At 39.0% G+C, this 26608-nt stretch overlaps 1 protein-coding gene across 12 annotated transcripts in view; it reads right to left on the minus strand.

Moving 5' to 3' along the window:
• Positions 1-26608, minus strand: part of pbrm1 (polybromo 1) — a 67498-nt gene that overhangs the window by 13247 nt on the left and 27643 nt on the right. For 5 of the 12 annotated variants that reach the window (XM_078209788.1, XM_078209784.1, XM_078209793.1 and 2 more), the window contains 13 exons: positions 22888-23194; positions 21888-21990; positions 20631-21273; positions 17256-17476; positions 15743-15934; positions 14301-14458; positions 12842-13111; positions 6167-6312; positions 4986-5143; positions 4481-4664; positions 3902-4112; positions 1514-1712; positions 628-789 (listed from right to left, as the gene is read on the minus strand). In XM_078209788.1, coding sequence (XP_078065914.1) covers positions 628-789; positions 1514-1712; positions 3902-4112; positions 4481-4664; positions 4986-5143; positions 6167-6312; positions 12842-13111; positions 14301-14458; positions 15743-15934; positions 17256-17476; positions 20631-21273; positions 21888-21990; positions 22888-23194 — 2954 coding nt within the window. Of the gene's footprint in view, positions 1-627; positions 790-1513; positions 1713-3901; positions 4113-4480; positions 4665-4985; positions 5144-6166; positions 6313-12841; positions 13112-14300; positions 14459-15742; positions 15935-17255; positions 17477-20630; positions 21274-21887; positions 21991-22887; positions 23234-26608 lie in introns of all 12 variants that reach the window. The other 7 variants (XM_078209785.1, XM_078209781.1, XM_078209791.1 and 4 more) reach the window with 2 other exon arrangements.

Here is a 26608-nt window from a genome sequence, read left to right on the forward strand (position 1 = left end):
TGATTTTGAAAGTATAATAATATACTCAGGTCTTTCCAACTACTTATTGCACCAACTTATTTTTACTGGAATGTGTTATTTTGGCTTCCTCAGCATAGAACATCATTGATAACTTTTAAATTGTGCACAATTTTTTATTCATTTGTGGGACATGGGCATCGCTGGCTGGCCAGTATTTATTGCCCATCCATAGTTGTCCTTGGAGGGCAGTTGAGAGTCAACCACATTTCATAATCATTTGAAAAAAAAGTGTTTTCAATGAGAGCAAGAATCACAGAATTCTTTGACATGTATAGTATTAGGACGATTAGAACAATAGGATAAACTTCGTAAAGAAAAATATTTTGGTGCAGTAATGCTGAATTCTTGAAAGACATGAGATAAAAAGTTTAAAATTGTCATTTTGGATCAGAAAATCTAAGAAATCTGTTTTAAACATCAAACATTTCTGCTATCTGACCCTAGAGAGAGACTTGCTACATGTAATTTTGGTAAACCACCATGGCGCTGATGAAAACCCTGCAAACGTAAAACAGCAAAATGACCCCCCCCCACCCCAAATTTGGTTGAAATCAATTTTCAATAGAGTTTTAGTCCTTTGCCATTTAGCTAGTTCTCATATGCTACCTGTGACAGGGGTCATCTGCTGATGGAGAATTCCCATTGGTGTAGGAGGTGGTACTACCCCCATGATGGCACCTACAGGTGTACCAGCCCGTGGGGAGGCACACTGCTGCTGCTGAGCTGCACGCTCTCTCTCCTGCTGCTCAGCCTGCTTTGCTGCCCGCTCTGAAAAAACACGAACGTATATTCACATGGGCACACCACTCATTTTATTTATTACAGCACAGAATTAGAAATTTGCATGGATGAGATAAAGCAGATACTCTCTTCAAATGAATATATTCACAAAGACTAACCTACATTCAAAACCCAAATTATTAGTTAGTTATTTTGTCAAAGTCTAAAAGTAGATTCATACAATTGCCGGGATAGTTGAATTACAACCTTCTTCCAAATAGACACACAACTCCCAGACTCAGACTGATGGCAATTAGCTTGGTTGTCAATAGCAGCGGATTAACAGAAAAAACAGCACTTCACAGCATTTTTTGGGCAAACTCTGCAACTGTATTAAAATTGGCATTTTATTAAACACTGGGTAAATATATTTCAAATCCAATTATTTACTTTCAATGATAAACAAATTAGGTCAGGGAGCAAAATTACAAACTGAAACTTTTATGTTACCAACAAGCAAATTTTAACCTTTGGACCGATCATAAGCCTTTCTGTATACAGAAAGGAGGTTTAACTGTTCAGGTAGTTGACAGCAACCTTAAAATTACAGAAGTAACACTTTGAAGTGATGAAATGTAAAGATACGTACCATATCTGTATCTGGTTGTATCAGGTAACTTAATTTAGGCCGTTGAGATGTCAAGTCACTTACTTTTTTTAAATAAACATACACCCTGAATGTCTTTGTTATAAAGAATAAATGATGAGCTACCTTCATACTCTGCTTTTTTGACAGCCTCAAGGTTTCGCCATTCTGTACCCACAAGCCTACTCAGCTCTCCAAAAGAGAAGTCAGGATGCTTGGCTTTGATAACAGCTCTCATTTCACTGCTAAACAAGATGTAACCACTTGGGTTGGTCTTCCTCTTTCCCTCCTTCTGTTTAGTACCCTTAATGGATTTTGGGGTTGACTATATGTAAGCAACATAGGACAGTTAGGTGTTAGCACTTCTAAGCAATATAGATATATAGAGGATAAGTGAGGAAGATCCTCTGAATATGATTTATATCCAATTAGTTTGGCAAAATCATAATTCTTGAATCCTCAGCATGCATTCTACAACACAACTTAGCTAAGTACATTACAAAAATAAAAGTACTACACAAACTTCAACATTAAATCTCAATTAAATTGATGGACAGATTGTTGAACTTGATGCAAGGGCATATGTGATAAAATAACATACAAATCATTAAAAAATAGATTTGGAGTTATATCTGATTACATCAAGTGTTTTTTTTTGCCTTACTATCCCAAACATTTGATATACCTTTTTCCTTGGGAATATTCTTTTGGCGGGTTTTTTACATCTGTTTTGTAATTTTTCTGGGTTCACTTGTCTTGACATCTTGCAGTCAAAGAAAGCAGATTCCAAGTTTATTTCCAAGCGACTGCTAATGTACTCTGTGTTACCAATATCTGATCTCATAATTCATGCGTTTTACAGGTATAACTTTCAATTTTAGGAATATAGCTTTCAGGTTGGAAATTAAAGTGTTAAATGTAAAATACATGGAAAACCTGATTAAGAACCTGGTAAACATAGCCTGAAGTGAATACAAATCAAACATGCAAGGTCAGAGGTAGAGGTGTAAAAGTTAAACAATGAATGAACCATTTTGAGCTTTTTAATGGAGCCAGGAGGTCCATCCTTACTTCAATAAAAGATTTAAATTACTTACATAGTCCGCAGCTAAAAAAGCTAAAAGTTGGGAAATTGGGTCATAAACCCCATTAGAGATATGAAATACTCATATGGGTCACAGAATCAAAGGGTTTGGTTTTGAAGGTAAAAGATAGTTAATTTACACTTCTCTTTGGAACACTCAGATATGCTACATCTCAGATATTGCTCAATTGTAACTTCTGATTTTCTTGGTTATTTGCAGGAAGATGCTCAAGCCTTCACTTGGCGCCTCCCGGGTGGGCATAGTTTAGATTGGAAATAGTGGTCTGGGGCAATTTTTAAAATTCATTCATGGGACATAGGCATTGCTGGCTGGCCAGCATTTATTACCCTTCCCTAGTTGGCTGAGGGCAGTTGAGAGTCAACCATATTGCCGTGGCTCTGGAGTCATATGTAGGCCAGACCAGGCAAGGACTGCAGATTTCCTTCCCTAAAGCATATTAGTGAACCAGATGGGTTATTTCAACAATCGACAATGGTTTCGACAGTAGATTCTTAATTCCTAATGTTTTTTATTGAATTCAAATTCCATCATTTGCCCTGGTGTATTCGAACCCAGATTCCCTTAACATTAACTGAATTTCTGGATTAATAGTCTAGCGATAATATCACTCGGCCATCGCCTCCCCCTTTACTCCTACTGAGTAAAAATGTGCAACTGTGATTTCCTAATTTTTGCTTGTTTAATAACTTTTAAGTGAAAATATTAATTTCCCACCCCATCCCCGTTCCCTTGCTTCTTGATATCGCCGGTCCTGCTCTTTCCAAGGCAGAACATATGAATGCCTGCTCCTCGTCCTCCCCCAAAGAAGCTCAAATATGTACAGAAACACAACACCATTTACAGTCTCTAAGCTGTCTGGATAGGATCACACTCCCCATTGTGCCACGTGGCTTTAAGAATTGTCAGGGACCAAATGGGAAGTGACATGTACAGCACCTCAAGGTACCATGGGGGAGTCAGGTTCGCGGTTGAGTTATTCAACAATGACCTTGGTTACCATGAACTGCCTGGTTCAGGAATCACATTATCAAGTTGGTCATAGAAGTTGATTTCGTTTTAAGCTTTCATTACTAGGTTTGACATTTTGAAGCCACCCCAACAACGTTGATCATGATTATGATACATTGGCCCATCAGTACTGCTTGAACAATAGAAGTTTTTAAGTAGTTATTTATGTAATACTGTTCAGGTGAAATTTTACAATCAGGATTTGAAATAAAAGGGGAGACAAGCTCTGCTCTATGCTACCGCACTATTTTCATGTTCCATAAACCTAGACTCATTTTTAGTTTTGTTCTTCAAAATGGTGTTTTGGCTTCAGTAAAAAAAAATGATGCCTCTTAAGAACTATTAATATTTCAATAATATTACACCCATAGAAATCCCCAAATAGATCCTATAACTGTACCTGTGGAGGTGTATATGGAGCTATTTCCATTTCATTGGTAACAGGAGTCTGTAACTGGGGCACAGAGGGCTGTTCAGCAGTTTCAGCCTCCTCTTCAATACCCTCTTCATGATCTTCATCAGGTTCTTCAAATTCTGCAAACTTCATCTCTAACTCCTGTATTTTCTTATCTAAAAGAGGAGATGGTTCCTTTTGGGGAACAATGAGTTTCCTGCAACAATATACGTAATTTCCACTTTATCATTAAGAACTATCACTATGCAAGACTATAACACCACACAAAGTAAGATCTCTTAGAAGTTTAAATTTGCAATTTAAACTCTACTGCCTTCTCATTCCTTGTGTTCCTGTACCTCCCATTCCTCAATCCACTCTGTGGGAAATACACCAGTGAGTATTTTAAAAAGGAAATACACCAGTGATTATTTTAAAAAAGAATGTTTTTTGCTTTTCAGCTCTTCACTATTGAATCAATGGTGCATTGCCGTTAAAGTAGCCTCATCAAGAAACATGCTTATAAAGACAGAACCAGAACAATCAATAGCAGTCAATCAGGATAGTTTCAACATGAGGCCTCACCTGAAGTAGTATATCTCATCATCCAATATTTTTGCAGATAAGGAGAATCTCTTTAGGCCTTTAAACCTTTTCATTTGCTTGTCAGTTTCATTGTAACGACTCTCACAAATGTACACATCATTTTCATTCACTTCCGTTGGTCGACAAGAGAGGTAGTCTTTAAATGATAATACACTGCACTTGCCTGCATGCAATCACACCAAAATATTGCCTTAGAAACACTAACATTAAATGTATATCTAGTCAGTTGGACTACTGGTCATGAAATCCATTGATTTGTAATAACCCGTATATTATTTTTTAAAAAGCTGTCACGCCATTTAGTATTACTTCTGATGAAGAAAATCAGAATGATTTATTTGATTCTGATAAAAAGGATATTTATACAGTCAAAATGGACTTTTTAAAATTCTTAATGCTCTCCAGAATACTTTACGAAATTAATGCTGAAACCTAATACATTACTCCACCCACCAATAACAAGTCTCAAGAATTAACTGCTTACCAAGCACACAAGTCATGGTACAGGTTTCTTCCACATTGCTAAGAAATACTTCCTTCTTGTAAAACATTTTTGTAGGTTCGTGTTCAGTCTCTTCAGGATGGATGAATATGGGGCCAAAGAAATATGCAGCACCACCCCGCACCCACATCTTCTCAATCCTATCAACAAGATATACAAGGAGTTGATTTCTTTTTCTGCAATTTGAACAGTAATTCCTTTTATTTAAAGGACTATAGGAGTTAGATATTCCCTTTGTTGTAGGGCTGCAGCTTTGGCCTGATCTGGATTTCAGGCTGTGGCTGCTTTATTCTTGGGGGGCGCTCTCAAGCTGGTCATCTTGGATTTGGCAGGAGGAGCTAGTTTCAATCAGGTTTTGGGTGATACGGCTGTTGAATGGAAAATAAATATCACCCACTTCTCCTTCATGGGACTGGACATCGCTTGCTAGGCCAACATTTATTGCCCATCCCTAATTGCCCTTGAAAGGTGTCGGTAGCCTCCTTGAACTGCTGCAGCTTGAGCTGTAGGTACACCCACAGTGCTGTTAGGGAGGGAGTTCCAGGATTTTGACTCAGCAGAGGAGGAGACGAAGGCTGGATCCAGGAATGAGGGTTAGGCAAAAATAAGGCTGTTGCTGCTGTTTCAGTTACTTTAAAATAATTGGTTGACCAGAATTGGCCATTCAGTGTACAGGTCAATACTGAAGATAGAGGTGGTTCTAGTGAATCCACATGACTAGGACCAGGTTGAATGGGAGCTACTGTCTGATGATAATTGCTTGCTAAATCTTTGAAGAAAAGGAGCTCGAGGACATTCAAAGTCTAGACGAACCAGATGGCTAAAAACTGGTATCATAAATTAGATCTATCTTTGTCGTATCTGCTATTTAATATGTAATTTATAATTTAAATTGACTCTGATTTGCCTGTTAATTAACGTTTATGTTGATTTTGATCTGATTGTTAAAGTAAAAGTTATAAAAAGAATCGTTCGGTCGATTTGATCCTTCAGTTTGTTGATATATACGGGATTGTAACAAATAATGCTGGGGATTAAAATAATTCTGTCCATGTTTTACCAATAATCAAATACTATTAACAGTTATATTTCTCAAAGACTTATGCAGATGATGAAAAGTGAAAATTCACATTACAATTGAAAAAGTTTGATAAATTACTGACCTGCCTACACGTGGTTGCACTAAACCATGTGATTTTATATACACACAATCTCCAACTTTGAGCCACAATTCATTATAGTGAAGCTGCTCATAATACTGGCAGCCTGGTTCTCCATTTGAAATTTCCACTGGCACATCCTCTCGTTCCTAGGCAGGCAGATTGTATCATAACATTATCTATAAGGACTGTATCTTACATCAAAGGCAATAAAACAACAACTGAGCATTGAACCAAGGACAACTGAGTTCGGAAAAAAAATACATCTAGTCTGGAAATCACTGTTTTGACAATCTTGTGCATTTAATAGTGGTACTGAGACTTCAGGTTAGTTTTCCTTGCACAAAACATCAATAGTCAGGATGCATAAATTGGCCAAGATCAGATTTTGTAGCTTACATGTGTATCATTTACAGGCTGAATTTGTAGTGTCCTTGCAGTGAACTCGAGTTTGAGCAGCGTACTGCAGATATCACCTGAAGCAAGGTGAAGTCCATAAAGTTATGAAAGCAACAGGCAGTGTAAATAAAGTAAAAGATAACTTAAAATAATTCTAATAATAGATTGGGGAGGCGGGGTGAAGTTTCTCTTAATTAAAGTTGGGAGAATAACTGTTTTTCTCTCAAGAAACTGCATTCTCAGAAATTGTATGTTCAAAGGTATAGGTTCCTATAATTTTCACAGAATAATAGAATGGTTACAAAATAGGAGGCTGTTTAGCCCATCGTGTCTGTGCTGGCTCTCCAAATGAGCAATTCACCTAGGGTCACTCTTCTGCCTTTTCGCCATAGCCCTGCACATTCTTCCCTTTTCAGATAATAATGCAATTGAATCTGCTCCACTACACTCCTACGTATTGCATTCTAGATCCGAACAACTTGCTGCGTGAAAAAGCTTTTCGTCATGTTGCCATTACTTGTTTTGCCAATTGCCGTAAATCTCGGTTCCTTTCTTCTTGATTCTTCCTTGAACGGGAATAGTTTTTTGATTTTGAACACCTCTATCAAATCTCCTCTCAAGGAAAACAGTCCCAACTTCTCAAATCTAAGTAAATGAAGTTCCTCATCCTTGGAAGCATTCTCACGAATACCTTCACATCCTGCCGAAAGTGTAGCACCCAGAACAGAACTTTATTTGGTACTCTGTGCCCTAATTGTAAAGCCCAGCCTGCTGTATGCTTTATTAACTACTCTCTCAACATGTCCTGCCACCTTCAATGAATTATGCACATATACATCCTGTGTATATACACTCTGTTCCTGGACCACCTTTAGAATTGTACCTTTTAAATTGTTTCTTCACATTCTTCCGACCAAAATGAATCACTTCACAGTTCTCCACATTAAATTTCATGTGCCACTTTATCACCGATTCTACCAACCTGTCTTCACTATCTTCTTCACAGTTCACGATATTTCCAAGTTTTGTATCATCTGCAAATTTTGAAATTGTGCCCTGTGCACCAATGTGTAGGTCTAAATATATCAGGAACAACAGGGGTCTTAACACCAACCCTTGCGAACTCCACTATATACCTTCATCCAATCCGACAAACATCCATTAACCACTCCTCTTTGTTTCTTATCACTCAGCCAATTTCATTTCCAAGTTTTATTCCATGAGTTTTCAATTCTGTTGTGTGGCACTTTATCAAATGCCTTTAAGTCCACGTACAGCACAGCGTTAACCCTTCAAAAACTTCAGCAAGCTAGTTAAACTTAATTTGCCCTTAACAAATCCATACCGATTTTCCTTAATTAACCTACCTTTGCCTAAGTGACTATTAATTTTATCCAGTTATAATTTCTAGAAGCTTCCCTCCACCGAGGTTAAATTGACTAGCCTGTTGTTGCTGGGGTTATTTTTTTGAATGAGGGTGTAACATTTGCAATTATCCAGTCCTCTAGCAGTATCTTGAGTCTAAGGAAGACTGGAAAATTATGGACCGTGCATCCGCAATTTTCACTTTTAACTTTCCTTAGTATCCTTGGATTCATGTCATTCAGTCCTGGTGTCCTATTAACTTTAGGTACAGGCTACCCAATCCTTCCTCCTTATCAACTTTAAGCCCTTCAAATGTCTGAATAACCTTCTCTTTCAACGTGACCTGTATAGCGTCTTCTTCCTTGAGAAAGACAGATGTAAAATATTCATTTAATATCTCAGCATGCCTCCATTCATAAATCCTCTTTTTGGTCCCTCATTGGTCCCACTCCTCCTTTTACTATTTATATGCCTACAGAAGACTTTTGGATGCCCCATTATGTTGGCTGCCAGCTTCTTTTCATACTCTCTCTTTGTTTTCCTTATTTGCTTTTCAACTCTCCTCTGAACCTTCTATATTAAGCTCAATTCTCAGTTGTATAGCCCACCTCTTATAAAAACATTTTTTCTTCTTCAACTTAACCTCCTAAGTTTTGTCATCCAGGCAGCTCCAGATTTGTTTGCCTTACCTTTCCTCTTCGTGAGAATATACTGGGATTGCTTCAAAACTCTCTCTTTAAAGGCAGCCCATCGTTCAGTTACAGTCTTGCCTGTCAACCTTTGATTCCAATTCAGCTAGGTCCCCTAAATGTTTCCCTGCTGACACTTAGCCCACCCCAAGAATCAGGTCTAGCAGTGCCTCCATTCTTGTTGGATTAGAAACATACTGCTGTAGAAAACTTTCCTAAACTCACACGAAGAACTCTTGCTCCTCTCTAGCTCTACACCAGTACAATCCTAGTCTATATTCAGATTATTAGAGTCTCCAATTATACCACCTCAATAATTCTTGCACCTCTCTATAATTTATTTTCTAAATTTGTTTCTTTACATCTTCCCCACTAGTTGGTAACCTATAGACTACATTGAGCAATGTAATTGCATCTTTTTGTTCCTTAGCTCCAGCAAAATAAATTCTGACCGTGACCCAGGGACATCCTCTTTCTCCTGCATTGCAATGTCCTTCTTAATCAATATTGCCAACCCTCTCCACTTTCCTTCCTTTTCTATCTTTCCTGAACATCTGTATCCAGGAAAATTGAATACCCAATTCAGCCTTTCTTCAAGCCAGGTTCTGTTATAGCCACATCATCATATTTTCATGTGGCAATCTGGCACATTAGTGGGTTATAATTACAGGAAAATGATATATCCTCCTATGTTATATTAAAACCCATACTCTTCTGAAAAAATATAGTATAAGGATGTTGTTATATTACAGATTTGGTCTCAGTCGACCACAGACTATCGTGGAACTGATAGTGTGAGAACTTTACACATACATGCAAAAACAACCGAGTGGAACCCTACTTCCTGACTGGTTAAGTTTTACAGTTAAATGTAGTACTGGCCAGGGCACAGACTCTCTCTTAATTTTAAAAACATATAAACACATTCTACCCTCTGTAAACTTGTCATTCTAACCTCTGCTGCCCATGCACCAAGTCCAGTTCTCCCATCACCCCTGTGCTTGCTGGCCTACATTGGCTTCCAGTCAAGCAATGTTTTGATGTTAAAATTCTTATTACTGTTTTCAAATCACTCTAAACTCTCATCCCTCCTTTCAGTAATCTGTCTGCCCACAAGCCTCAGAGTTATCTGTATGTCTCTAATTCTGGCCTCCCCTTAATCCACTGTTTTAATCAGTCCACCATTGATTTTGATTTGATTTATTGTCACATGTATTAGTATACAGTGATGTTAAAATTGCGTGCTTTACAGACAAAGCATACCATTTATAGAGAAGGAAACGAAAGAGTGCAGAATGTAGTGTTGCAGTCATAGCTAGGATGTAGAGAAAGATCAACTTAATGCAAGGTAGGTCCATTCAAAAGTCTGATGGCAGCAGGGAAGAAGCTGTTCTTGAGTCAGTACGTGACCTCAGACTTTTGTATCTTTTTCCCAACGGAAGAATGTGAAAGAGAGTACGTCCGGGATGTGTGGGGTCCTTAATTATGCTGGCTGCTTTGCCGAGGCAGTGGGAAGCGTAGACAGAGTCGGGGGGCCAGGCTCCCATGTTCTGGAATTCCTCCCCTATGCCCCCCATCTTGCTTTCCTCCTTTACGACGCTCCTTTAAATCTACCTCTTTGATCAAACTTTTGATCATCTGACTTAATATCTTCTTATGCGGTTTAGTGTCATACTTCTTTTTTAAAAAAAATCTTTGGGATATCTATTATGTTAAAGGCACTTTATAAATACAATTTGTTGCTGATCCATTGATTACTTGGAACTTCCTAAATTTGTGGACATACAAGCCTTATATAGTCACAGGAACCTCAAGTGGAACAATACCAGATTTGTAATGTGTAATTACCAAAAACTAGTGGATATGGTCAAAGGCCAAGGACAATCAGCTAAAAGGGACTAAAATTTGCTGGAGTTTAAAATTAGACTTATGATAGAAAAGTTGAGCACAACAAAAACTCTTAATTGTAGGAAGACAATCATTAAGGATATGAGTGAGAAACTATGCTTGATGCATTAGCAAACACTTAGTTCAAACTGGCACCAAAAATACAGACATATATTCAGACTACAAATCAAAATATTCCATTGGTAAAAAAGTGACGGAATTACATCACACAGAGGTTGGGAAATTTGGTCAAAAAGTGGGAGATGTCACTTATTGCACAGAAAAGCAAACTCATAAAGCTGGGAAATAAAAAGTTAGAATACAAAGTAAAAAATAAACAACACAAACTTAAGAAGTTCTAAATAATCCATTGAACAGCAACAACTTATATTTATATAGTGCCTTTAATGTAATAAAATGTCACAAAGTGCTTCACAGGAGCATTATAAAATAAAGTATGGGAGAGAGAGAGAGCAGCCTCTGGGACCTTGGCGACTTTCATTCATGTGAGTGGCTAAGAGGGGACCTCACCTCTATTTGGCTCGATATAGAAGCTGGCCAGTCTGAATGCTCCTTACAAGCTCTGTTGTTTCTTAAGGATTTCGAGGTTTTGCCTGCCAAATGTGAGACTCCATAATCATTAACACTCAGAACATGGAGAATGATCTGAGTTGGAAGGAATATTTAATTTGACTTCCACTCTCTCTCCCATTCAGGCTAACCCAGATTTCCCACCAGATTTTACGGACTATGGTTTTGATATCTGGAAGGTTAGGGTACTCATTAGGTTGGGTGATGTATTTAGTTGAAACTTTGAGCAACTGTCAACAACATATCCCAAGATACTCATTTTTCAGATATTCACAACTTAGAGACTTTATTCTTAATGAGACATCTCTGCATCTTGGCGCTAGTGTCTCCCCAGTGGAATGATCCTGATATCTATGGAATTGAAGCAATTAATCAGCAGGTTTTATGACACATTATGTTCTAGATCCTGTGTGAATATGCTAGAGACTCTGCAATTTTGGGAGAAAAATCTCACAGTAAATATTGATAAGGAGACCTGGGGCAGTATCTGGGAAAATGCCAATAGAATCTCAATCTGTAATAGAACGAAGGAAGCCCAACTTAAAATATTACAGCATCTGCATATTACACCAAGCTTAAGACACAGGATTAACTCTACTATATGCTCACTGTGCCAAAATGCAAATTGGTGAGAGGTGACATTGGAGGCGTTCTTACCAGTAATTGGCAGAGTGTCGATTCTGCTGAGAAAAATTGAGTGAATTGTGCTGACAACTCCAGCGTAATTTCTGACTGAATCTTGAGCCTCCCTCTGACTCGCCCGCCATTTCTGAACTTAATCGTGGCAATCACGGGGAGGTAAATATAAACAGTTCCCCGGCACTTGTTCTGCAGCAACTGCAGGGATGGTAGCCGGGAAGCCTGCACCATGTTTCTCAGAGGGAGCCATAACCAGACTTCTTGATGGAGTGCAGTAGAGGCAGGATGCACTCAATGCCTGCTCCAGGAGAAGGCCTTCCACCAAGGTCACCACCCCTGCATGAATGGGATGCAGTGGTGGCCCTGGTGAGTGCAAACTTACTGCAGAAGAGGACGGGGCAGCAGTACTGCAAGACGATGAATGATCTTCAGCGTTCAACCAGGGTAAGTGGCTCCATGATTCCCATGAATTATGCACTGAAAGAGTAGTAACACCACCACGAGTGCTGAGGAGTCATAACAGAGTGCTGATCTTTATCACTCCAAGCATCTGTGACTTCCATCCCAGTGCTTCCCATTACCTGCGTGAATTTATGCTCTCCATCACAGCACTCTCTCTGACACTACAGCCTCATCCCTACATAGCTGAATCCAAAACCTTTTGACTAGCTAAAATTGCTATCAACTGAGCCAAACTGATAATTGGCACATTAGATTGCACAATCTAATGGGTAAGTGACCATTAATCAACTGAATGCTTTTTCATTGCCCCTCTTTCTATTTCCCTATCATATACCATAGTTGGTAAGTATGTTAAATTCCATGAAGCTATTTTCAAGGGATGAAATCACACCTCTTGGATTTAATGCTGATGAGTTACTTCACTTCTATAAATTGCTAAGATACAATGCAGCTTTCATATTGATACAATGTTTTCCTATTAATGAGAGCGTGTATAACATAAGCCACTTGAAACAGGTTTCTACCAGAGCTGCCACCTATAGTGGACAACATAATCCAAACACATACTTTACTAACACCCAAATTTCCCCTCATACAAAGCAAATCATTTTCATTCTGACCTTTTATATTGAACAAATGTTTGTACCTTATCAATAATGCTGTTAGTCTCTTCACCTTTGGTTTCTTCAAGCATTGGTTCTATAGATTCTTTGTTTTCTGTTTTATCTGCATTAGCGAATACAGAAGCAACTCGAACAACTGGCAGTGGAGTATGCCTTGGAACAAATTTCACTGCACTTAGGGGCATAGTCCACAATTTAATCTTTTTGAAAGACTTGGTTTTTGCTGAATATCGAGATTCACACACAAATACATCTTCATCTCTGAAACCCTCAGGGTGAATTTTAAAGTATTCCTACATTTGTTGTTAGACAGAGGAAGGAAAGGTTAATAAGAAATTATATCCCTGCCATGTTCTTATTTTCAACAACTAAATTGTTTAGATAATATAAAAATTACTTTAACAATCTTAAAATCAAATAAATATTATTTAATACAAGGCTGATGGAAAGTGAAATACTAAGTGGTAGAAATTCATCTTGGTGAAGAAGAGGTGGTGTCAGATTGGTCGCCTGTTATACTCAGCGTCTGATGTTCGGTTCCAATCGACTGCAATAGAAACAAATCAAGTCCCATTTGTGCCATTGTCCGAAGTGAATTTCTACTCGTGAGCCTGAGTCTAAATCATTAGTAATCAAAATGAGTAATAGGAAAAGGATTAATTTAAAACCTAATGGACAGACGTGAAGGTTAAAAAAAAAGAAATTCAATAAGGAATCGAAGTACATGTGCTCCCCAATGGGCCTATGGGAAAAAACAGAAATATATAACAGGGAGCTCCCAGGCACAATCCGAAGCAGGTGCTGAATTAGGAAACTTGTTTCTGCTGCAGTGGCTTTGCTACTAAAGATCTTAGAATCTCTGGGATAGGGAAGAAAAAAAACTGCAATTCTGATATGCCAGAGTTCCTCGTGACTCTTACTAGAAAGTGTGCATTGATGGGTATTGACTAACAACAGGGTAAGGCTTGGCTGTGATATATCCTCTCAGCAAAAAGCCCTCCAATGTTTGCTATCTAGACTCCGAAGTGAAGATTTGCTATTTAAGTAAAATATCAGTCGGCTGATAGCAGAATCTCAATGAGTCTTCATTTTCAGGAGAGGAAAGGTATGGGGATAAAATTGGATGGGGTTGGGAAAGAAAGCATATTATTCCTCCTTTTGCCTATCTGAATCCACTACTTCCCTGACTGCTTGCAGGCCTCTACAATTGCTGGCCTAAATCCACCATTTAGGTAGTGAGGGGTTACAGACTGGGATGACCTTCCAATTTCTATCATGAGAAGACATTTAGCTTTCTAAATACCTTCTTGAAGCTACATTATTGATGTAAGAACTGCTAAATGCAGAGAATCATAGGTGCAAAGTATTCTACCAATCTCTGAAATGGACAAAAATACAGTCGCTCAGTACCTGTGACTTAGACATTAGATTTACAGTTTTCAGTAAATGGTACTACAGAGAAATGAGAAAACAAACGCTCACCTTTACAAACATAACTACACATTTGCCTAGAATTTTGCTGACCAGAACTTTATTATAGTAATCACTTTTGAAAACTTCTTTTTCAAGGAATTTGCGTGTGGCCAAGTGGAAAGTTTCATTTGGCCGATAAAACCAGCAACCGTACAACCACTTCTCACCTACAAAATATATTGCACATAATATAGTTCAGTTAGAAAAAAAGTGAAAAGTAATAAAAGCAACAAAATTGATTTTTATAGTAATATTTAAGCAAACAGGTATAATGTAAATCTTCTGAGAATACGTGTGCATCATTAATACATTGCACAAGCCATCATATTTCCCATCCAGAAGTGAAGAATGGACATGATACTATTAATTGAATCCACGAGTGGTTCAAGTTGTAACCACAGACAGGTGGTTATGTGATAATGCACTGCCAACCTATAAAATGTATTGAATTCAATTCAGAGAAGGAAAACAACATCCATCATATAAATTATCAGATTATCCAAATGGAAGAAATCATCAGGACAGAGACCTTTTGAAGAACTTGGCACAATAATCATTTAAGTTTTGGAGCGAATATTGTTTGGTTCATCGGCACTTTGACAAAAGAGGTTCTGTCAGATTATATTATCCTTGATGTTTAAAAAGTGTATTTTATTAATTGTTGCACACGTCGAAGTGAATTAATGCCAGGGACGCACCGCTTTCTATTTTAGGCACTCGAGTGTCAACCTTAAGCAATCCCAGGTCAGGAATAACACAACAGATGCTGAGGAGAGCTTTCAGTACGTTACTGAACCTCAGAAGAGTAATCCATACTGTTCTGTCACTGTTGTGATACTATCATACACTGCAAATTTTATGGTCATTATCAGTTTGATTTTAAGATGGAGTAGGCAATATAAGTCTCGGAACACAACTCAGCAAGTGTCCTTGTTTTGGGCAATTCCGTTAGAGTAGCTGACAAATTTGGCTCTTCAGTTGACATGGGGCTGTGTTGGTCTGATCAGCTGGAGCAGAGAGTCTCTTTCTGTTAACACATGGGCTTTAAGGATGCCTTTGCAACAAATCAAGGGCTCACAATTGACTTTACTGCTAAACTCAACACTGGCTGCACAATTCTGAAATCAAGGATCACCAGAAAATAATAAACAGATACTCTTCTTAGATGCAAGTCACTTGTAATATCTGTGGCAAGACACACAGAAGCAGAAATGACTGAAGATCACATTGACCAAAGCTAACAAATACGGACTAGAGTAAATCTTCAAATGAAATAAAGTGAATCTTAAAGTTAAAAAATAGGAATTTGTTTGGAAAATGGCCTGTTCAGGTTTGTGGAGGCTGAATTTAAGTGGAGGATTTTATTAAGATAACTGAACTGAATTTTAATTATTTTCATAGTGTTGACTTATAGTTAGCTCTGAGAAAAAATTTAAATTTGAATCCATTACCAGTGTCGTCTTGCCAGAGTCTCTCAATGCAGACAATATGAGGGAGGAGGTTTGGCTCAGCTGGTTCAACATACACATAATCCCCAACGTGGTACATGTTGTCTTTAAAGCTGCAGTCTTGGCTATACGTACGCTGGATCCCATACGTTCCATGGCTCCCTGAATGATCGTCAATCATATTTTTCTCAGACTCTGTTTATTGGGTTATAGAATTAGTTTTGTGATTATAACATATACTCAAAAAAAATAAAAGTGCAATGGTCTGATCTTCTAACGCTTTCTACAAACACAAATCCTGTGCATTTTCAAAACAAAAAAAGTTCTATCAATCACAATCTTCTAGTCTGAGATATAGCTCAGAACAATGATGCCATAAAAGTAACTGAACCATACAGACAATAAAATTTCAAAATTCAATCCTTGATCTTTGTTGAATTAGTCAATCTTAAAGGGGCAGGTGATAGAAGCATCTGAGGAAGACAAGACTGGGGTCAAGTAGGACACACAGTGGCCTACTGACTCTCACAGTAAAGGGTCACACATGAAGGAGGGCTATGTGGGCATGATATTAGAATGTAATCAGCACCTGTTGAAACACGTCCCATCAAAAAGTCAGGGTCATGTGGAGCCCAACAACATAGAGAAAGTTTAATTAACTAACCCAAAAACACTTCTTACCCATTTTAGTACTCCAAAACTATCACCCCTTGATGTTTAAGGGCAAAACCATTGCTGAAACCTCCACTAACAACGTCCTGGGGGTTACCAGAAACTGAACTGGACTAGCCACATAAATACCGTTGCTACAAAAGTAGGTCAGAGGCTAGGAATTCTGCAGGGGACAACATATTTCCTGACTCCCCAAATCCTGTCCACCATCTACAAGGCACACATCAGTAGTGATGGAATACTCTCCCCTTGCCTGGAAGACTGCATTTCCAACAACACTCAAGAAACTCAACACCATTCAGGACAAAGCAGCCTGCTTGATTGGCACCCCATCCACCAACTTCAACATTCACTCCCTCCATCACCGACACAGAGTTGCAGCAGTGTGTACCAGCTACATGATGCACTGCAGTAACACACCATTGACAACACATCCCAAAGCCACGATTTCTACCACCTACAAGGACAAGGGCAGCAAATACATGGGAACACCGCCACCTTCAAGTTCCTCTCCAAATTACTCGCCATCCTGACTTGGAAATATAGTGCCACTCTTCAGAGTTGCTAGGTCAAAATCCCGGAACATCCTTCTTAACAGCACTGCGAGAGTACCTATACCACATGGACAGCAGGGATTCAAAAAAGCGGTTCACCATCACTTTCTCAAGGGTAATTAGGGATGGGCAATAAATGCTGGCCTAGCCAGTCACGCTCACATCCCAGAAAAGAATAGTTAAAACAAAGTAAGAAATTACCAAGAGTGTCAACGGTTTTTGCAATGTGTTTATAACTTCAAAGGAATGCTGATGATTATGTTTAAACAAAACTCCCAAATAAACATTACCTGATAATTCTTTTTTTTCCTCCTCTCTCTTCTGCTTATCCTCCTCTATTTCTTTTGGCAGTTTTTCCTTCTTTTCTTTTTCCAAGTCATGCTGTAAGTGTTTCAGAGTATAGCTGAGAGCTGGTGAAAGTAGAATCTCTCCATTTTTGCACAGCTCATCACGAATTTTAATGAAAAAATGCTGAAGTTCCACTGCATCCTCATAGATTTCAGAATCAGTTCTAAGTAGGCCACAAAGTCTGTTGTTAGTATCATATATGCTACACGATTCAGTACACTCTCCTCTATATTCCACTACTATTTTCTTTACTAATTTTCCTCATTTCTGTTTCTGAAAGTGGTGAAGGCTGTAGTCTCATTCCAAGGTTTGGACAGCCTTACTGGACATCACTCAATCGGTCAGTCATGCTTAAGTGTAAACAGTATCAGTACATTATTCAGCTGTGCATATGGGGGGGGGGGGGGGGAGGGAAAGGAAGGCAACAAAAGTCAAGACTGAGCCTGTTCTTACCCAATATCTACAACATGCATATGGATCACTGTATAGCAAGTAGCAATGGGAACACTGCATGATTATTTCCTTAGCAAATCATAGTGACTCTGCTGCTATCGTGCCCAAGATCTGGTAGTTTAGCATGACTAGAAATTAAACCTTGGCATCCGAGTACCACATGGTACATTGCATATACCAACTACCTTCAGATATACACATTTATAGAAATACATGTGACAGGAGGTAGCACAAGTCATTATGCATTCCAATAATTCTTATGTGCAGCAACTGAAAAAGAGTTTCAGATATTTACTTTTCTTTTCTGATACATATCAAACTGGTAAGACTAAAATTTTCTTTACTGCTGGACTTTGAAGGTGAAGAACTGCAAGTGTCTTCAACCCAGTTCCTTGTAAAGGATCATAAGACATAGGAGCAGAATTAGGCCACTCGACCCATTGAGTCTGCTCCGCCATTCAATCATGGCTGATATTTTTCTCATCCCCATTCTCCTGTTTTTTCCCCATAACCCCTGATCCCCTTATTAATCAAGAACCTATCTATTGCTGTCTTAAAGACACTCAATGATGCATAAGTCTACAACATAATCTTTTTTATAAATGGGCAATTCCAAAAACAATTATCTGGGATGTGAGTGACACTGCTGTGGCTATGTTTAATGAGTAGATGGTGGGCCCTTTTGTTTTGTATTGTTTTTACAACTGACTGGCATCCTAGGCTATTTCAGAGGGTATTAAAACAACATGTGTCAATGCAAGTTGTCACGCCAATACTGGTGGCAAGTTCTCTGACTGACATTAGTGAATTCATGGACATGTTTTCCACACTAATTGCTTGGGTTATCAAATTTAATTTTGCAACTTGACATGGTGGGATCTGAACTCAACCGCCAAGGTGTTGAACCAGTACCAAAACCACTATATGATAGTACTCTGCGTATCATTTGCAGATATCATAATGGTGTCTGGTGTGTGAAATGTAAAAAAAAATTAGTTTAGTAGAAGATGCTCTTCTGATGCACTTTTGTTGCTGCATAATAATGGGTGTCTTACTTTGAATCTAGATATACTTTATATGCTATTCTTGAGAGAATTGATAATAAAACTGGATGCCCAAAAGTGAAATCCTCTTCATACTAATATTCCTCACCTTAATTGCAAAAAAAGTACCTTTTTCCTGCTATTTTCAGGATGGGATTTACTAATAAGGTAAGGAAAAAATAAACAAACTATATACTTAAAACTTTATGTTTCTGACACTTCCTTTTTACCGAGTACATTTTCTAAGAATGGCGTCAAATGATGGTAGACATCTATTTTAACAGTATATACTTTGAAACTAATGCTATTAGTGAAGGGTTCATTGAAAGAAAGTTAAAAGACACAATTCTCCTGTACTGGGACAAAGTGCCCATGCCAGCGGAGAAACTGGAATGTTTCCCGTTGGTGCTGGCAGCTTCTGTCAGATGAGATTCTCCCACCTGATGGATGCAAATTCGTGCACCCCACGAATCACGCCGGTCAGCCCAGCTTTTCAGAGATTGGGGCGCAGTCAGGTCCTCCTCTCCACCAAAAACAGAAATGGTGACTGCCCTGCTGACCAGGGGAGCACCATCAACCCCTGAGCAAACATGTCCATGAATTCACTAATGTCAGTCAGAGAACTTGCCAAACTTGCAAAGAGGGGCATCCTCCCCTCCCCACCACTCAAATAATGGATCACACCCCTTCACCCACAGTATGAGGGTGACCCGACCCCTCCCCTCAGGCTCTCCCCCTCACCCCCTCCACCTTCAGACCCCTCCCCCCTCAGACCCACGCTCAGTCCTCCCCACTTTGGCAGTGTCGATAGTGCACTGTCCCCTGGCATCCTTGCACTGACACCATGGCCTGGTGCATTGGACTCCGAGGTGGGTCAAGGTAAGTCCTGTGGTTATTTGCCCCTCAACCACTGCCAGGCTGCAGAGGAAGAGTCCCCCAAGGATCCTCGTGGTTAGGTGGGCTCGTTTGATTTTGGCAGTGTCTCCTGGGATGGGGCTCCCATAGCTGGACTGCCTCTTTTAGCCCTGGCAGACCTGAATCACTCCTGGCATGGTGATTTCAGGCAGCTCTCTGCTCAACATCTTCATTCCTGCCTGTCATCTGTGAAAACCTTGAAATGGCCTGGTCACTTTAATCTCCTGCTCACATGGCAGGCTTTTAAATCACAGGAGCACTCCATTCTGCATCAGGGAGTTCCCTTTATCTCTCTCAGAAGCTACAGGTGTGTGAACAGACTCCTTTGAAGATCTCTAACAGAGGGGATGTCATTTTCGCAGCTGTTCATTCAGCCCCATTCTATAACACACCTTTTCTTTGAAGTCTCTGAGCCTTCCTAGAAAGCTCAGAGTCTTTGAAATAGCTTTCAACCTTTGAGAACCTTTGTTTCCATTCAATTTCAGCCCAGTCTTTTAACTCTATTTGACAGCTTAATGGTTTTCTATTCACCCTCCCGTTAGCTGTGTTTTCTTTTCCCTTCACGCTTGAATGCATCTTAAGGATCCCCATTGTTCCTAAGTGTAGTGTTTACACAATAGAGGAACTGAAAAGCACTTCGCTCTTTTGAAGTTGCCTGTAGCTGCTTGTGGTCATAGCTGCATCATAAGTGCATCTTACAATTAGCAGATTTGCATAATTTTCGGGTTCCCATCCAGTCTGGGCAGGAATCCAACCGGGGCCAGTGGGGGGGCAGGTCAGGTGAATCCCAATTGCCTTTGCACAATCAGGAATCCCGATTTTTGGCCAATGCCCCATTCAGCACGATACTGGGATTGATGGCACTGGAGAAAACCCCCAAAGTTTAATGTTTTTCATTATGCTTACCTGTTTAACCGCCTTGCTCTTTCTAATACCTCAAACATGTGCTCCTGAAAAACATCAAGTCTTCCATATCGATTAGTTTCAATATTTTTCCTAATAATATCAAAGGTCAAAGGTGGCTTATTAGGGAGATTTGGATCAGTGGCTGGAATCTCTGCTAAAGAGTCGCTATAACAACGTCCTTCATCATCCTGGTGACTAAGAACGGAGACAAACAGGTTGTGTATCAACTCCTGTATCAATAACTTTACATTGGGAATGTGTGCATCATCATCTCCATCCAAATCCTTTTTAGCTTCCAGAAGGACTTTGTGAAGGACAAGTGCATCCTTATAAATGAGAGATTCTGGTTCGTTGTAAGTACAAGCATTATTAAACATCAACACAAATTCATCAACCAATGAATCAACATCCTGGTACTTATTAGACATCATGTGACTTTTCACTTTCTCCATGTCAATTGGTTTTTTAATCGTCAGATAGTAATCCGGGAGTTCTGATCGAGTAGGTAGTCTGAGAAAGATGGCACTCAATCTTCGACCCCTGTTGTCTGTGTAGTTTTTGACAGCTTCGTATAACTCATTTAATTTTTGCTGCAGTGGGGTCAGGTACTTGGATTTTTTAGGAGATATACCACTCTTCCTGCCTGAAGACAAAAGTGAAAGATGTTCAAGGGAATAGCACCAGCTCAAAAGGATTCTTTGAATAATTGCCAGACCACTTGCAGCAATTAGGAAGCTACTTCACTGGCCATCTGACAGTATATATATCTGGCTAGTTTTTAATAACATTCTTCTTTCCTGAAGAACAGTAGTTCAGATGAGAATATTAATTTCTTGGCTAGGTCATTATAATAAGGTCTACAGACTTTACACACCCTGCTTACACATCAATGTGGTACTTTGTTTTACTTAAAAGCAACTTACTCAGATAGAAAACAAGCATAACATTAAAAGAAATCCTAAATAGTCCCTAAGCTGGTTAGCTCAAATTTCTCTATTTTCTTCACAGTTCATTGTGATAGTTTATATTTTCTACTTATCTGCGGTCAAATAAGTAAATCTGACTCATGTTGACTATGTTTCCCACTCCCAAGGGACATCATTTATCTTGGTAGACAATAATAATTTGTATTGTTTAAAAGGCAAGTCATCTTTCCTTTGTACATAAATATGCACCACGTGGAGGTGCAGGAAGTGCAGATACAAGACTGTTTTGAGATTGAAAGTTAACAAAAAGAACAAATTTCAAACAACTTACTTAGTTTCAATTTAGGTGAAGCTGTGTCATCATCAAGTAAAGGACCCAATTCTTTTCTTTTCTCTTTCAGAATTTTCTCCAGTATGTTGGCATCATTGTATACCTGCTCAATAAATAATGCAACAACTCTCATTAAATGATTTATATTGAAACTATATTAAGATACTGTAAAATGTTTCAGTTGAATTGCCAAGTAAAAGTATTTCATTTTTAATGTGATAATTTATAGCATATTAGAATTGCCAGCATGAACAAATTAATTTTCCATGATCTGTAATAAATGTCTCCATATATAGATACACACATACCACGAATAAAAAGATTGCCACAGTTGTTCCATGTTATAAAAGCAAAATACATCGGATGCTGGAATCCGAAACAAAAACAGAAAATGCTGGAAAATCTCAGCAGCTCTGACGAAGGGTCACCCAGACTCAAAGCATTGGCTCTATTCTCTCCCTACAGATGCTGTCAGACTTGCTGAGATTTTCCAGCATTTTCTGTTTTTGTTCCATATATAGTTTACTTTATGCTAGTCCCCTTATTTTGTCCAAAATGGTTTTCTCATTCTTGCTTTCAGGCCTCTTTAAGGCCATGAACAACATTCTTTAACCAAGACAGCAGAGAGCCTGGCAACGTTTTTCCAGAGTCTCTACTAGTGCAGTTCTATAACCAACCACTAGGAGGTGCATAATAATAACGTGTTCGAGTTGATATTTGGAGAATGTGTTTCTTACATAAAAAGTTGAGGTTGAGGCTTTACTCGCTCTGCGGCAGATCATAAATGTGAATTCCTAGCCTAGCAGCGCAAAGGGGAGGATGGTAGAATATTGCAGCTTTCTTTTTGTGAATTAATTGTCCTCTTGTGCTTTATTGTGTGAGGATCTATGATTTACATCCTCATTGTACACAGCATATATTGTTTCTACTTGAAATGACAAGGAATTTTATTTTTGATACAAAAATGCTGTACCTTATCTTAATTAGCATACATACATACCTGTGAGCCCTCTTCGTTATAGTGTCTTGCATTTCGAAACATTAACTTTAAGTCGTCAATAAATGCCTCCTCGCTTGAGTATTTTTCACTACGTATGTTATGCTCCAGTATCTTCAGGTCAATTGGCTCCAGAATGACTTTATAGTAATCCGGGTAGTCCTTTTTTGATGGCTTAACCAAGAACAGCTCACAGTGTCTTCTTCCCGTTGCTGGATCACGAGACTCGACAATTGTATTGTAAAGTACTTTCAATCTGTGCTTTAATTGAGTTTCCGTTTTCTTTCCACTCTTTTCTAGCTTCTTTATGCTGGAATTTAAAAATCTGTGTGTATACTTAATCATTAGCCTTCAAAAGTAAAGCAATAAAAATAAAAAGGGAATAAAATGCAAAACCAATAAATTCAGTGCATGTCTGTTCACTTTTCCGCAAAATAATTAATATCTATCAGTTTGCAATAAATTGTTATATGTCAAGCATTTATCATTTTAAAAATTGCAATCAAAACAGTCAAATGTCAAGGTGCCCAATTTGTGATGGTCACAAATAGGTACATGGTCAACAACATACCTAAAATTCCTCTTTAACTACAGAACAACATTCATCAGAATAAATAGCTTTACCACCTGCTTCAGAATTTAAAAAGGTATGAGCCAAGTCAGTGATTTTCTGTACTTACTGTCCCCCTTTAGAAATTGAACTGCATGCGAAGTTACACGAGGATATCAACAGTCTTAAAAACAGAACAGTAGTGTATGGTGGGTGAATTACTTTTCCCATCCCACTACAAAGTTGTTATTTAATATCTCCTATATTGGGGCACAGTTCCCTGGACTGTGGATTTCACTGTGGTCATCCAAGTCAATATCCTTCGGGGGAGTTGTGGCTGATTCGGGACCTCAAACATCATTCTAAAATCTATCACTAAAAACCACTAAGCAATTTATCATATCTGTCCTATGCAGACAGGTGATAAAAAAATGAGCAAGCAAGCTATTGTGCAAACTTCTGTAACATTTCTAGCAGTTACAAATTGATCAGACATTTCACAATATTTTACACTATGTTTTTCAGTATCCTTAGGCTCATCACACTTCTCATATGCAATTAGGGGATAGGCAACAAATGGTAGCCTTGCCAGCAGCACTCATATCCCATGAATGAATTAAACATACATATCTCCTTTGTGTCAAAATTACATGTAATATCCAAATCAGAACATCTTTTTAAAAAATAAAAGGTTAAGGCTTACGTTTCCTAAACCCACACGATAAAATCAAATGCATGCATTTGAAATAGCTCCAGGTTTAATGAATAAGGTAAACTTTGAAATAATGATCCATTGGGCATGGCTATGTTTTATAATTTTAACTAACTGTTTACTACATCTCAATTGCCTTACACTACTCCCCTGATCTATAAGAATATATATTACCCTACTGGCTAGCTAATGGAGCAACATCTGCGAGATACTATACAGATGTCCTTTACTCAATGCAACTTTGTGTCTTGGAGCACATGTTGACTGGATAGCAAACAGCTGGTGTTACATTCAAACATGTTCTCAGGTTACTGGTACTTTAAAGATATGGATCTCGCATTTTAAACGGGAGCACATTTAAAATGCCAATGCATGCAGTGTGCTGAATATAACACCTGGTGGTTACTATATGCTGAAATGATGTATGACTGTTCACAGCATGACAGAATCTATTTCTGAACTTACTCCACTGTTGAATAGGCAGGAAGAGACACACCATCAGGAATTAGAATGTGAACAGCTCCAAGGTTTAGTATATTTCAGAAACTGTGTCTTCAGTTACAAACTGCTTTTTCAGTACAGAAGAGGGAATTTCACAACTAATTTCACACAAGGGCCCGTGAAAATCTATGTTGAGATGGAATATGACAAGAGGTACTTATGAAAGAAAAATTTTCCTGTCCCACCAGCCATGGGAATTGTAGCCGGAGCGGGGCAGACCATTGACTGCAAAGGTCCGTTGACCTCGGGCAGGATTTTCTGGTTTTGGGGTGAGCACGGCCAGAAAATCCCACCCATGGTTTTCAGATTGTACAACAAAATCCACTGATCATTATAGAGGGCCAGGACTCATTTATTTACCCAACCAAATTATCACCACAATCAGTGATCAATAAAGTCGCATTTCACTATCTATTGAGAAAACAAAGTCACAACTTGCTCCAATTTGAATGACATAGGCAGAAAAGACTGACTATCCTGGGTTTTTCTCTCTCTTGGAAAAAGAACAGAAAGGCTGAAATGTTTAAAATTAAGAAAGGTTTGGACAAATTGGGCGGCCCGGTAGCACAGTGGTTAGCACTGCTGCTTCACAGCTCCAGGGACCTGGGTTCGATTCCCAGCTTAGATCACTGTCTGTGTGGAGTTTGCACATTCTCCTCGTGTCTGCGTGGGTTTCCTCCGGGTGCTCTGGTTTCCTCCCACATTCCAAAGATGTGCGGGTTAGGTTGATTGGCCATGCTTAAATTGCCCCTTAGTGTCCTGAGATGCATAGGTTAGAGGGATTAGTGGGTAAATATGTAGGGATATGGGGGTAGGGCCTGGGTGGGATTGTGGTTGGTGCAGACTCGATGGGCCGAATGGCCTCTTTCTGTACTGTAGGGTTTCTATGATTCTATGATAAGTAAGCAGATGTATGCAGAATTTGAACACAATGAACCATATTTACAAATAAAATCAAAGAAAATACAAAATGTAACAAAACCTATTTTCAAAGGTGTGGTAAGTATATGGAATTGATAATCATCACAAAAAATTGAATGGGGGGAGGGGGGGTGAAGGCTTATTTTAAAATCACAGATCAGGGCACCCTTTAAAGATGGTGCACTGATCACTGTGGAGTTGGCCTTGCCAGCTCTATCAGGCCCAGCCTCACCAGAATGATGGTGATAATCACACCCCAGATTTTCTATGCACTGAGTGTCAGAAATCTGGAGTGAAAACTCAGCTGTGTGTCTGAAGAGATACACGCCAGTTTTCAGACTGAATCTAACACTCCGCCAGATGTTGGAAAAATTCTGACCAGTGGGTAGCTGAGTGTTTTACCTGTGAATAAACCTTATTTTACTCGAGTGGTTACAACAAGACTGGTCCTTTCCCTCACTGGTTTGCATATCTTTCCTCACATTATACCAAATTAAAAAAACACACGCTCGAGAACCAATGTTGCAAATTACCCTGCCAGGATTTGGGATGTCCTCATGCCTAACATCAGCAGGGTTCTTAACAGTAGGGTCAAATTTTGGAACGATTCAGTTGTGATCAATGGATATGTTTTAAAATGTATAAATCTATGGACTTTGGAGCTATAATTAAATAAGGATACTGATTATCAAATTTGGCAAATGGTCATACATGAGAACGTTGGGTTGCTTATGTGCTAAGGATCATCATAGAAATCATAGAAACCCTACAGTGCAGAAGGAGGACATTCGGCCCATCGAGTCTGCACCGACCACAATCCCACCCAGGCCCTACCCCCATATCCCTACATATTTTACCCGCTAATCCCTCTAACCTACACATCTCAGGACACTAAGGGGCAATTTTAGCTCGACCTAACCCGCACATCTTTGGACTGTGGGAGGAAAACGGAGCACCCGGAGGAAACCCACGCAGACACGAGGAGAATGTGCAAACTCCACACAGACAGTGACCCAAGCCGGGAATCGAACCCAGGTCCC

Source organism: Mustelus asterias, chromosome 3, assembly GCF_964213995.1.
Source record: "Mustelus asterias chromosome 3, sMusAst1.hap1.1, whole genome shotgun sequence".
NCBI classification, from domain to species: Eukaryota; Metazoa; Chordata; class Chondrichthyes; order Carcharhiniformes; family Triakidae; genus Mustelus; species Mustelus asterias.